At 38.3% G+C, this 14,725-nt stretch overlaps 1 protein-coding gene across 1 annotated transcript in view; it reads right to left on the reverse strand.

The window, feature by feature from the left end:
- LOC129753289 (voltage-dependent calcium channel type A subunit alpha-1-like) overlaps positions 1 to 14,725 on the reverse strand; it is a 260,599-nt gene that overhangs the window by 56,279 nt on the left and 189,595 nt on the right. The window contains 2 exon segments of the mRNA XM_055749089.1: positions 7,945 to 8,095; positions 10,996 to 11,087. Of these exon segments, the coding sequence (XP_055605064.1) occupies positions 7,945 to 8,095; positions 10,996 to 11,087 (243 nt within the window).

A 14,725-nucleotide genomic window follows, 5' to 3' on the forward strand; every position in this document is an offset into this window, starting at 1 on the left:
TCATCGAGTCAGACCACTATCTGGTGATGGTGAAGATGCGCCGAAAATTCTCCGTAGTGAACAGCATTCGAAACCCATGCGACGACCGCCTCGATTTAACATCGCCCGAATGAAGCAACCTGAGATTGTGGCAGACTACGCGCAATCGCTCGAAGCAGCGCTGCCGGCAGAAGGCGAGCTTGACGAAGCCCCTCTCGAGGACTGTTTTGATACCATCAAGACAGTAATCAACGTAATCGAGCATGTGGAACGAACTCGATAGGACGACAGGTTTGACGAGGAGTGTAGGAGGGTGATGGACGAAGAGAACGCAGCGCGGGAGGCAGCCGTGCAAAGAAGGACCCATCGAAATGAAGAAAATCATCGACATTGGATGAGGCAGCGAGACCGAATTTTCCAGGAGAAAAAGCGCCACCTGTAGGAGGAGAAGCTCGAGGAGCTGGAGCAGCTGCATCGTTCCCAAGAAACACGAAAGTTCGATCTGAAACTCAACGCATCTTGCAAAGACTTCGTGCTACAAGCCGAAATGTGCCTGGATAAGGACGGGGGCATCCTGACGGACAATCGTGAGGTTATAAAACAGTCATAACAGTCATAACTTTGTTGAACAACAGATCGGCAAACATGCAGGAGATCAAGGCGGTAAAGGAAGGTACATCGCCATCCTAGCAATGGCGAGGTGGATCCACTCCCAACCATAAGTGAAGTTAAGGAACTCACCAGCTGCATAGCAATAAGTCGGCCGGTAAGTATGGCATCACAGCTGAACTCATTAAAATGGGACTAGATAAGTTGGCCGATTGCCTACACCGGTTGATGGTCCAGATCTGGGACACAGAACAGCTACGGGAGGAGTAGAAGAAGAGGGTTGTATGCCCCATGTAAAAGAAGGGTGACAAATTTGAATGTGAGAACTACCGAGCAATCACTGTCCTAACGAAGTGCTGTGTGCGGATTTTGGGTGAATTGTCGAGTTTATTCGAATCACGCAGAGGCTTCGACAAGGCGATAGTCTATCCTGGATGATGTTCGTCGTGGCGCTAGAAGGTGTTATTCGACAAGCGGTGATCGAAATGCGGGGCACGATTTTCAACATATCCAGTCAACTTATCTGCTTCGCCGATGATATTGATATAGTCGGCAGATCATCTAGGGCGGTAGAGGTGACACGGTTCTGTGGAAGCAAGAACGACTCTCAATCTGCAGGTCCGAGGTTCAAATCTTTTAGCTGGTACTCAAACTTTTCAAGAATTGATGAATTTAGAAACAATGCAGAAAGTTTTGAGTAAAAGGCAGGAGACAGTTTAACATTGCATACAAGTAAAATTAGTACAAGACAAACATTGCATACAGTCTCTTGTGTACAAGACTTGTATTTTTGCATTTTTGGTAATCAGTATATGATTGAATTATAATCTTGATAAATATAATGCTATCAAGGGGTGATACAATATACTGAGTCGATTCGGGGTCATTTTTTAATTTACAAACCTTGGGGTTTAAAAAGCTTCGTTTTGGTCCAAAACTCGTCAATGATTTTCTGGAGAATTTTTAAATAACGTTTACATGAGTAACTTTGAACTTTAAGGTTTGTATGTAAAAATTAAATATTTTGCACCTGCTGAAAAATCAACATCAGTTTTTTTTTCTTCTGTAAAACCGAGCCTGCTTATGCTTTTGTGCCAATTTAAAAAATTTCCGCCGAACAACTTTGTCGAAGACCTTAACTTCGTATTTAATTGGGCAAAAAAGCAATTATCTGTTTGACAAGGGTACGTCATTTGGCATTGAAAAACAATCATTTATCTGACATCATTGCTGGGTGCCTTGCGAGGTGTTGCTTGACTACTTTTCATGCAACGCTTTGCAAGGCACAAGCAGTGATGTCAATTGAATTTATTGTTTTTCAATGCCAAAAGACATACCCCTGTTAAACAGCTAATAACTTGTTTGCATAAGTAGGTACGATGTTATGGTCTTGGACAAAGTTGTTCAGCAGAAAAATTCGTTAAGATAATTTATAAATTGGCCCAAAAACCATAGGCAGACTCGATTCCACGGAATAAACAAAATGATGTTGTTTTTTCAGTACAAAATATTCAATTTTCCCATACAAACCTAAAAGTTCAAATTTACTCATCTAAACATTACTTGAAAATGCTGCAAAAAATCATGAATGAGTTTTGAATCAAAACGAAGCTTTTTAGCCCACAGGGTTTGAGAAAATCAAAAATGAACTCAAATCGACTCAGTGCTGCAGTGTAGTGATATATTTCAGTTATGCTTACATGGACTTTTTGTTATAATTTGATATTTTTTATGCATAAATGATAAAAAAATTTAAATATTTAATTTTTGTAATTATGTGATTATTCGTTTTTGAGTACTTTAACATTAAAATTTTAACCTCTAGAGTCGAAACCCGCCTTAAGACGGGGTATATTAAAAAAAGTCATAAAACAGCATCGAATAGTCCGTTTTTCCTCGCTATATGATTGGAAATATGTAAATCTATTATTTCTTGTTACTGAGACTAGTAGTTGTCAAAAGTAAAAGCTAACAGAAGCTCAAAAACCGAGAAAACTGGAAATGGACCTTTTTTTTCAAAATTGATCAATTTGGTAGCCTCAGAAATCATTGTTCAATGTTTTGTTCGTTCGATCTAAAAAAAATGATTATCAGTTAGGTCAAACAATTCCGCCGATTCTGGATTGGTTATTTGAGAAAAATAAATCCTGAGTTAGGAATGAGAGATGGAACATAAACCTCATCTACAGGCGGAGTTGAGAAAGTACGGCATAATTTGAAAATATGAAAAATATTTACTTTTCTTATAACTGGAATATCTCAGTTATTTGTGGGCTAATTTAAACAAAAACTACTCAAAAATACTGCTTTGGTTAAGTGATATTATGTTTCAAAATAAAAGAAAAAATTGTTAAAGTTTGTTGAAACATAAACCGATAAAACACTGAAAGTCAAGTTCAGTAGCCTTTGAGCTTATGCTATTTTTGAAAAAAAAATGTCACATGATTTTCGTCATCTATGAAGTTTCCGTAAAACAAAGGTTGTTTGTAATCATGAAACTAAGCTTCTGGAAATTTTTCAGAAAAGAATCGAGCTCTAGAGGGGTAGATTATAACTTTAGAAAATACGTCTTAGAATCTTTAAAATGGTGAGCTTAATTTGTTTATTGAAACTAGGGCTAAAATCTCAGAGCCTTTTAGATTAAATTTGAGTTTAATATACATAAGTATTTTAATGAAAACTTTCAATTTCTTTAAAATAAACTTAATTTTCGAAACTCTTGAGCAAAATCAAAGATTTTAACCATATTGTTGAACATAAATCTACTTTTCAAAAATTAAATAAAGTGATTGAGATTTTCGGGTTCAAATCTGGTTCCTGTAAACTTGATCCAAATTTATGATTTAAGTTTAAAATTTGGGTATTGAAATAAAATCAATATTAATAATGTTACAAAACACCATAAAATATATAAATGCAGATATTTTAGGCGAAGTTCAGCTTCATGATTCTTTATCAGCAATTATGTTTCATTAAAAGTAATGTCATATTGATAAGGCTACGGAAGACATTTTTTTAAAATAAAAACTTGATATTTTTTCATAAAACGGAGCTTGTAAACTTCAAAAATATGCTCAAATTCTACTTTATATTTGTGATTTTCAGCTGAATTGTGTGTACAAATATCATTTGATTGAAAATTTGAAATATGGAAATTTAATTAACAAAATAAAGATATGTTAAAAAATCTGTTGAACTACTAAACGAAATTGTCAATTTGATATTTTTTATCTTGATCGTAAAACTCATTTAAGAGCTAAATCTTACTTTGGATTTTGAAACTGAACTCTGAACCTGAATTCAAAACAATAATTTTCAATCTGTTTCCGAGTTTGGATTCTTGAAACTCAAAGGAACAGTTCAGGAAAAACGTCAGTTGATCCGCCCGCCACTGAACTGCATTTCACAGCGGCGCGTCGAAAGCGACGCTTGCAGTGTTGCCGATGTCAACATCCTGCACCTCTGGTTCAGGCAATTGCGGCACGCTCCATATCGCTGCACAAGGTTCCACCGCTCGTCGACACTGATAGCTGAAAACCTGCTACATGGGATGGCCTGGTTGATGGCTGGCGGTGATTGTACCCAATCTTGAGTTCGATATGACCGCTTGATTGTGGTGTTCAAAATCGATCGATCACCTTCTTCTTCTTCGCTGGAAGAATCCTCCGCTTGCGTAACGGAAAATCTCTCCGAGACATGCTGTTTCTCGGCCTCTATTTCTTCCAACGTAGCTCTCAATGTTACCTCCCTCGCTTTGCGATCCAATGCTCGCTTTTCATCAAGCTGCTGCAGCTGCAGATTTTTTAGATATTTTTTTTTAGCGGCCCACCACACTCCCCCATACCAAAAAGCTCGATTTGAGCCCCCTGGTAATGGACGCTAACTGTTCTCAGCATGTCTGGTAGCAAAACAAGAAAAAAAACTTAATATATACTTGAAAACGCGAGCAAAGTTTTAATAATGCTGAGAACTTTCAAAATGATTATTTAATGCGAGGAAATGTAATTAAGGAATATAACAATATTTGTTAAAATGAGTCTCAGTGGAAGAATATTCCTTTTAAGAGATCCATTATTTATCTAATGAAAAAAAACTAAGATTTAAAAGAATTATTAATATAAAAAGTAACTAAGAATACAACTAAAACTACATAGTTTAAATTAAATTTATCGCTAAGAAAATTAAAAAAAATTAAAGAAAGGACTGAAATAAGTGGTTGGTTGATCATCGGTTTAGGTTATCTTTGAAGTACTGCATAAGTTTGGTCTTAAAAATATTTCTGTTGATTGTTAATAATAAATAATAGACCTATTTGGTTCAATCCTGGTCAAAAGAGGCAGAAGTTTGGTTAAACACTGGGTGGCTCTATTTACCTGCTTAACCATTAGAGCAGTTCACGTCGAAGTAGTCCACAGCCTCACAAAAGAATCCTGCATTATGAGCATCCGGCGCTTTATTATTCGACGAGGGGCACCACTGGAAATCCATTCGGATAACGGAACCAATTTCCGTGGAGCCGGCAACATTCTACAACAACAAATCAGCCAGTTTCAGGACGACTTAGCAGCAACATTCACCAACATTCACACACAAGTGGGTCTTCAAACCTCCAGGAACGCCTCACATGGGTGGGAGCTGGGAGCGTATGGTACGCTCAGTGAAAACGGCCATGGAAAAAAGCTTGTGCGCGGGACGGAAGCTCAACGACGAAGGCCTGAATACATTTGTGGTAGAAGCTGAAGGAGTCGTCAACTCCAGACTTTTGACGTACCTACCATTGGATAGCGAGGAAGCTGAATCTCTGACGCCCAGCCACTTTTTGCTAGGCGATTCGAACGGCGTAAAACAACCGAGCAAGCAGTTTGTGGATGGAGCCGTAGTCCTGAAGAGCATCTGGAACCAGATAGAGTGCCAGCTGGACATGTGTTGGCGTCGTTGGGTCCGGGAATATCTACCCACTTTGACTCGTCGCACAAAGTGGTTCAACGAGGTTCAGGAGATCGGCGTGGGGAACTTGGTTGTAAATTGTGAACGAAGCAAAGAGAAATGGGTGGGTGCGAGGTAGGGTTCTGGAAGTATTCCCCGGAGTGGACGGGAGAGTTCGCTATGCAGTCGTGCAAACGAATAGAGGGCTGTCAAAGCAATTGGTCAGTAGATTGGCAGTGTTGGATGTTGAGCTTATGGGTGACACGGTTCCAAAGGCAGTCATCGGCCAGCGTCACGAGGGGGAGGATGTTGACATCAGCAACACTGCAAGCATCGCTTTCGACGTACCGCTGTGAAATGCAGTTCAGTGACGGGCGGATCAACTGACGTTTCTCCTGAACTTTCAGAGGATTGGCGGTCTCGCTCGCTCTCTTCTTCACGTCAGCCGAACGGACCGGGTGGAAATTTGTTTATAAAAACACGAGTGGTAAAATTTGCAAAAGTTTGAGAAAATCAATGTTAAATAACTTAAAAATAGTTTAATCTAGTTGTGCTTAGGATGTAGTTCCAGCTCCCCGTGGTGCAGAGTGGAAACGTGTCTGCAAGTCCGGCGTATTGCAGATGTACGGCCAAGAGAACTACACCAAACCCATTAGAGGCTGTCGACGGGTCTTCCAAACCCGCGCGGAGGAAATGGTGAACCCGAGTACTTGGTGCACCAGTACTTGGGTGTGTGCGTGATGGTCCAACACGCTTTCGAGGGGTCATGACCCTGATATGCGGACGTGACCGGAGGGAGAGCGATCGCCAACTCGTTTTGCGCTTCGGTGGGTAGAGACCCGACTCGCAAAACGAGTAGATGCGCAAAATGGTGGCCAATTGGCCGATCAGGACGTGTTTTACACGTTAGTGTCTGAGAGGCACGGTTTGCCGGTGCACGGTGTCAGGGTTCGACACGCGTTTCGGGAATTGATGCGCCTGAACCGCGAGTGTGACCTGATGAGGGCGGTCTATAGCTCGATCTGCGCCTCAGGGGAGTAAAACGCCCGACTTGAAGATCGTGTAGTTGCGCTGAGTGGTGACTTAAGTCAACACTACTTGTGAGTTCGGAGGAGTCTGAGTCCTACACGTGGCTTAGACGGCTTACCCCCTCTACCCGCGTGTTTGAACAGAGAAAGTGTCGTCGACAACTCGCTTTGTGTTTCCGGACTTCCTGGACTGGATTCACAAAGTTAGTAGTTGCGCTGCGTGGGGACCTCATTCACACGATGAGATGTCGGGTCCTAACTCGTCAGAGGAGGGGTTGCGCATCGAGTTGTGATAGAATGAGGTATTGTTGATAGAGGATTCGGAAACGAGTATTGCCTTGGAGCGCACTAGCGCGAATTGACCTCCCACTATTGAAGCAAAGTGTGTCAAACAGTTCGAGGGGGGAACAAAGGTCAGTGGCCCCAGGTGGACTTTATGACGTAGGGGGTACAGTGTTCCTAAGCATTGTACCATGAGTCGTCCAATTGCACCCATGGACAAAGAGTAGCAAACTGGGGGGACGCGGTGCTCGCCGCGCCTTGGAATGCAATCCGTAAATTGGATTTACCACCTGGGTTAACAACTAATAAAGAAAAGTACGGTTGGATTCCTGTCGAAAAGTACGGGTTGCTCAAGCAGGTGAAACTTAAAACTATTATCGACAAATTAAAACTTAGAAGCTAAAACATAACCTCATTCATGCAGTACCAGAACCTACGAAGTCTGACCGCGATCGGATTACAGTTCATCATCTGCATAATCTAGCTTTAACAATAGATTTCGAACGAGGTTAACAAGGTACACAAACAAATTAAAATAAATTATTAAAATATATCCTAACCGAAATCTTCATACATGCAGTTGAAGCGCATGCACTTAGCCTATATTAAAACAAGTTGTTCGGGCGCGAGACAACATACAAGAGAGAACTGAATTTGTAAGTTACATAATTTAGAATGTAAACGTAAAATTAACAAAACTAATAAAATGTATTTTACAGTTTGAAGCTATACAAACTGCTGTAAAAAATTAGCGTTTCTTCTCGACCCGCTCGCAACATTCCTGGTCTTATTGGATGGATTGCTGAGACTATTCATTATGATATATGAGTAGCAGTGTTCAATAGGCGATTAGGCGACGCTACCACCTAAATTTACATCTGTGAATAACACAAGGCATGGTGACGGTAGACTGTAAGAGACGCTAGAGATTCCGAAGAATACTCAAAATCTGGTTGATTCGTTCAAAAGAATACCGTTGCATTGATAGAGTACATTTTATCACCATCGTAAGAAATTCAAATATTAAATTGTTCTTGTACTCTCAAATTGATTTAATAGATTTAACATAACATCAACTCTAACTGTAAGCAACATAATTTTCAAATCAAATAATACTTACAAGAAAGGAGCAGAAGAAAATGAACGACACGAAGTACGCGTAGGCCATCGTCGAGCCGCAGGTTTCGTTCGTCTTGCCCGATCGCGGGTCACAGGGTCGCCCTTTGAGACATGCCAGCATAATGTTCGGCCACGACTCGCCCGTTGCACATCTGATGTTCGTAGTGGTGAGATGTTTTATTGACGAGAGAATCCAATCGAATCCGATCCGGGAGCATCGATAGATAGCATTATATTAGCAATATGATTGGAGATTCTAGTTTTTACATATTAACAGCTTATGCTAAGTTGGAGTAGCTTTTGTTACCGAGGGTAAACGTGTTAGTGTGTAAGTTGTTTTGTGGGTTGGTGTATGTGACTTTGGAAAATTTTGCTCAAATTTGTAGCTTGTTGTGTAAGCGGAATTAATATTAAATGAGTTGAATTTTTAATAGAAGTTGAATGTTTTATGAAGCATAGATTTAGAATTTATGAAACACTGTTTGCTGCAATCAACTCAAAAGATTTCAACGTTTCTTGTTAGTGAAATCCAATGTTCTTTTAAGAAAATTCAATAAATTGATTACATAAACAAGTGTTGCGATTAGTATAGTATTAACGCTTGTACTTTTAATTTATGAATTTGAGCAAAAATCTATGTTAACTGGAGCTATAAACTCTAAACTTAAACTACAGAAAAACTCTAAATGAACTAGCATGTGAACGGTTTATTGAAACTAGAATGGCAAGAAAATCCTAAATATGAACATCTCTAGGAAATGGGTTTCAGGGTGAAGTAACAAATATGATGCAAAGGAACGAATTTATACAGGGTTTCTGCATTAACTCTAAAGAAAATAATCTAGAAGCTAATGAAACTCGTGGCGATGCAAAAGCTTTTTCCTGCACCGCAATTCCGTTGGTCAAAGCCAAATTTGCCTAGAGCAAGCTAAGTGGAACTATTTTATTGAAAAAATTAAATGCTTAGTTAAAGGGAACGAAACAAATATGGGAACAGAAACTAAACAGTAGATTCTATTTACTTTTTGGAGGGGTTTACTCCTGCATACAGGTATTCGAAAGTGCATATCCTCTTCTTCTCTCAGTCTCTTTTTTTCAAGAGAGAACTCGACAGAGATACAATTATACAAACACACACACAGTGAAGAATCTATATTGGTGGAAAAGTGGTGGGTTTTTGGTGGTTTGGGGCTTGGTGTCCTTTGTCGGTTTTGAGCTACTTTCAAACTATCTCACTAGATCTCGACTAACGCTAGGTTGGAGACTGTGGGGTTAAGAGGAAGAAAAAAGGTTTCTAAAGACTGGGACAAGTGAAAACTCTCTCTCTCTCTAGACAGAGACCAAGATCACAACCATCAGCTACTAGTTAGTACCTGTCGATGTTTGGCAAGAGGTATGGTTGTAGTCCTGAATAGGTTTCCTTCTTCTCACTAGTAAATAGTTGATAACGGTGTTTAATTTCTAAATAATTTTAAGTGATGCTAGGATATTTCAACCTATAATCTGATCTATTGAAATGTGAAGTTAATGAAAATATAAATTATCAATCAAATGAACAAGATTTTCAAACCGAATTATTTCGTCTATCTATCGCTATTATTTATCGAAATGCTGAAAATGCTATCTGTATCTATTATAAGAACGCTTGGTGCAAACAGTATTACCCATATAGAAAAAGTTCAAAACTGTCAAAATTGTCAAAATTGTCAAAATTGTCAAAATTGTCAAAATTGTCAAAATTGTCAAAATTGTCAAAATTGTCAAAATTGTCAAAATTGTCAAAATTGTCAAAATTGTCAAAATTGTCAAAATTGTCAAAATTGTCAAAATTGTCAAAATTGTCAAAATTGTCAAAATTGTCAAAATTGTCAAAATTGTCAAAATTGTCAAAATTGTCAAAATTGTCAAAATTGTCAAAATTGTCAAAATTGTCAAAATTGTCAAAATTGTCAAAATTGTCAAAATTGTCAAAATTGTCAAAATTGTCAAAATTGTCAAAATTGTCAAAATTGTCAAAATTGTCAAAATTGCCAAAATTGTCAAAATTGTCAAAATTGTCAAAATTGTCAAAATTGTCAAAATTGTCAAAATTGTCAAAATTGTCAAAATTGTCAAAATTGTCAAAATTGTCAAAATTGTCAAAATTGTCAAAATTGTCAAAATTGTCAAAATTGTCAAAATTGTCAAAATTGTCAAAATTGTCAAAATTGTCAAAATTGTCAAAATTGTTAAAATCGTTAAAATTGTCAAAATTGTCAAATTGTCAAAATTGTCAAAATTGTCAAAATTGTCAAAATTGTCAAAATTGTCAAAATTGTCAAAATTGTCAAAATTGTCAAAATTATCAAAATTGTCAAAATTGTCAAAATTGTCAAAGATGGCAAAATTGCCAACAAAATTTTCAAAACTTTCAAAATTGTCAAAACTGTAAAAAATTTTAATTGTCAAAATCGTTAAAATTGTGAAAATTGTCGAAATTGTCAAAATTGTCAAAATTGTTTAAATTGTCAAAATTGTCAGAATTGTCAAAAATGTCTAATTTATAAAAAATTTCGGAATGTCAAAATTGTAAAAATTGTCAAATTTGTCAAAATTGTCAAAATTGTCAAAATTTTTAATATTGTCAAAATTTTTAAAACTGCTTAAAATTTAAAAAAAATGTTCGAAAATTCAAATAGTCTTAATCGATCTTTAAGTCTTTTGCACCAAGTTCAAACATTTCTAGAATTTTTCTCGACCTAGGAAAGTGATTCATTCTATAATTACTTATCGATGAATAAAGCACAATGCGCATTGTAAGAAAACACACAGAAAAAAGTTTTGAAAAGGCACATTTTTCTGACGCTTTTCCAAAATAAAACGGAAAAGATTTCACACTTGACGAAATGAAAAAGATAGAATGAGATAGCGAAACGATAGACATAGGAAAATTTTGAAAACAGCTCTTTCTGTCTAAATCTATAAAGTGTATTTTTCTTGTTAAAACTTTCCCTATACATATGATTGTTTGTATTTTTTTTTTCTTAAATTATGCACACCAGTGTTAACCTACCTGAACAGAAGCATCAGCCCTTGGACAAAGGAACGGAAGTTGTTGTGTCTAGTGATAGCTGATTCAGGCTCTAGTTCAATGTTTCCAAACACCTACACGGCGAGTTTTGGTGGAATTGTTTGGGGTTTTATGTCCAACGGGTACGGGATTTGTTGTTTTTGTTTTTGGTCATTGTTCAATACATATACAGAAAAGGTTGAACATAGAAAGTGTTGGAAAGTTAAGAGATGGTCGGTTCAAGTTTGGTTTATCTCAAATAGTTGACGTTCCTTTCCAACGCAGGTTTTGGAGGTCTTTTTCGTAATTCATTTGATAAAACCATAACCAATATGAGCTTTACAACCAACTATCGATCATTTAACCCTTTCAAAGTTTTTTTTATATAATAAAATGTGGGTCAAAATAGGGTGAATGACGATAACTGTTTAAGCAGCTCCTTTATCAACAAAAAACTTAAAGTAAAAAATTAAGGAAAAACTAAAAAATTTTATTACAATAATTAACCTAGAAATAAAAACTCAAGGAAGCAATCTATTCTATTATCTTTTCGATGATTTAAGTTTGATTAAATATGTATATCTTTTCAAAGTCTGGGAAATTTTTGTAGTCGCCGGAATGCATAAGTGTGTAATACGTTGGGCATCGAATTTATGTACACCATGCCTTACATTTAAATAACTGTTTCAAACTAAACAATGACATTGAGAGACAGGTTCTGAGTTCCAATTGAACCGCTATGTGCCGATTTATGTTGCTGATTTGACATTTGGTTGAGAAATTTAGAAAAATATAAGATTGCCATGATGATGGGAATATTTACTTAAGTCAAACACAACGAAGGTCAATTTTTGATATCCGAAATAAGGAAGTGTCTTCGTTTGGGGAGATAAGAGGATAATATTATAACTATGGTAAGTATACCAGAAAGATCGTCAGTGTCACCTTCTCGAGCCTATCGCTAAAAGCTGATATGAACTAGAGAATGTGTGACGATTACAGCCATAGCGATCACCAGACGATACGCTACAGCCAAGGTGGTCGAAATCCTGTTTATGCAAAAAGGAACGAAAGGACGGAAGAAAGAAACTTTTGATTAAAAAGTCTGTGTTGAATCTATAAATATGCAGCGAGCGTTGCAGGTCCAAAACGCTGTTCAGCTTACGGAAATGATGCTTGCTGTGTGCGACAGGACTATGCCCAATACAAGAATACTCAAGTGGTGGCGAAGACTTGTTTACTGGTGAACCTTAGATATTGCCAAGCTCCGTGCAAAATGCCAGGCAGCGCGTTTAATTGGCGTGAAACGATGCCGATATAGAAACTAGAGCCAGTATTAAGCTATCAGGATATTCGAATGGTAACAGAGTACGCGAACGCTCATATCAAAAGATGAAGACATGTGTTCATCATTGCGCCATTATGACGATTGACGTTAAGATTGCCTACTTCAACGCTAGCTGGATTTCTATTACCTAAGCGCTTCACAGGATGCGTGTCCCCAATACCTCCTGAAAAGTAATACGAAGCTTCTTTTAAAATCATATCTTGCTCTACGAATCCGTTTCACAGCGTTACATACTCGAGCCTGTGGTCCGGAATGGCACGTAGAAGAGGTGTAAGCGCTGAAGTGTTATGTTAAACAGGCGTGTTATTTTAAAAAGCCGATTTTCTCCATCTAGTGGAAGTTCATCCAGACAGGATGCCTTCGGAAGGATGAGCCAGGGCCGAGAATCCGTTGAAGGTCATAGAGACGGAACTGTGAAAAGTTGTGTTGGACCAGGAACCCAAGGGGTAGGTCGTTGAACCGGGGAGCCGACGTCGACAAACCAAGAGACACGGGCTGTCTTCGGACAGGTGTTTTGGAAGGTCGTTGGACTGTAGCCATTGGGAGAAGAAGGTTGGCGGCCGGTACCGTGGAATCTCGTGAAGTTGGTGAAGCGTATTAATCCAATCTGTTTACGAACTATCCTCAAAATCCCTTAGTCCAATAAAGATGATTATATTTTTTAAATGACAATGCGGCGAGTTGAAATTTAAAAGTAGAAATTTTAAAGATATTGTGAAGAATGCAGCTGGATAGATGAAGCGAGTGTGCTTCGTAGAAGAAGTGAAGAGGTGGTGAAGAATGTAAGCGCAGGGCAATTTGTGTAGAAAGCTCAAAACTGATCGGATAAACTTTTTCTAGGCTCACTGACTGACTATGTGTAGAGGAGGCGAAGCAATTGCAGATCCTCTTTACAGTCAGCCTAGAGTAGCTTAGGTGTAGACACACCTGAGCGAACAAAAGAATACCCGATAGCCGCTTACAAGAGCAATCTGAAATGCGTGCAGAACCTAGAGATGTGTAATTTTTCGGGCTCTCGCTCAGGTAGTTTGCTGCTAATGTTTTTTGCATCCTATCTACCTAGCGTGCCTTACTTTCTGGAAGTGTTGCAAGACAAATTTTTTTTTGTTATGCAAGGTGCACGTTAAGCGCTGCTTTGCAGAACAAACGACAAAAGACCCTTAATGTTCTCAAAGTTGGACTTGTTTTGAACTATATTAAGGTTAAAAGCAAGATCTTCCCAAAACATGCAATTGAAGCTTGCAATCGATAAGACTATTCCTCCCAAGAAATGAGCTTATTTTAGGTTGACGCCGAAATTCAACAAATGTTGAGAAGTTATGTGATTGAACCAGCCGTTGGTCTACCTGAATGGATATCTCCAATTGTAGTCGTACTTAAGGGGAAGGACGACATACGGCTATGCATTAACACAAAGATTCCAAATCAGGCAATCCACTGAACACTATCTCTTATCAATGGTCGACACACTTATTAAAAACCTGCGAGGCTCGAGATTTGTTTCAAAACTGGACATACCATTGAACTGCACCCGGATCCCCGAGAAGTCACTACATTCGTGACAAGCAAAGGCTTGATGAGGTTTAAGAGACTAATGTTTGGAATAAACTGTGCGCCGGAAATCTTCCAGCAAGTGACGTGTGAAATGTTGGCTATTGTGGAAATTGTTATTATCTACATTGACAATTTAGTAGTAGCTGAGCAAACCAAGGAACAACATGCTACCAGACTGAAAGAAGTGCCAACTGTCTCTTCCCCCAATTGGCAGATTCAACAGTTGGTGAGCTAGGTGGTGGGTCGTCAGACCGTAAGCGTCTGGGGGACTTACTGTTGCAATGTTGGCATACGCATAGCTTGGCGTGTGAATACAACACACCCAGTTCAATGTGTAAGCCAAGAGGTTTTTAGGTATTGAAGCAATGACATAAAATGAAGCTTTTCCAGTTTTGACCTCGTAACAAGTCGTTTCGTTCTCTTCCTCCCACTCCAAAAGTACTCCCGCTCAGCAGGAACATAGTACTCGCTCGTAGCATTCATTGTTTGTTGATGCTTTTATAATGCACAACGTCGTATTGGTTATTATCTTTGTCTGTTCGTAGATAGAACCAAGTTGGCCCTTTGTTTTCACAGCATGGATGCCGCATGATAAAACAATTGGTGGTGAAATAATTGAGAAGGTTATAGACCTAGCAACGGTGTCTGTGGAAAGGATTGGCATGTGAATGAAAGGAGTTAAGCTTCAGATAGCCCATCAAAAATGAAATAACTTGGTAAACAAAAATGCTTGCCACACATTAAGATTACTATTTGGGAACACACTTAAACTTCTTAATAGCAGCTAAAATACCTCTGAGCAAAGGTCGACAACCGCATAGTTTTTGGAAA

This window comes from Uranotaenia lowii, chromosome 3, assembly GCF_029784155.1.
Source record: "Uranotaenia lowii strain MFRU-FL chromosome 3, ASM2978415v1, whole genome shotgun sequence".
NCBI lineage: Eukaryota > Metazoa > Arthropoda > Insecta > Diptera > Culicidae > Uranotaenia > Uranotaenia lowii.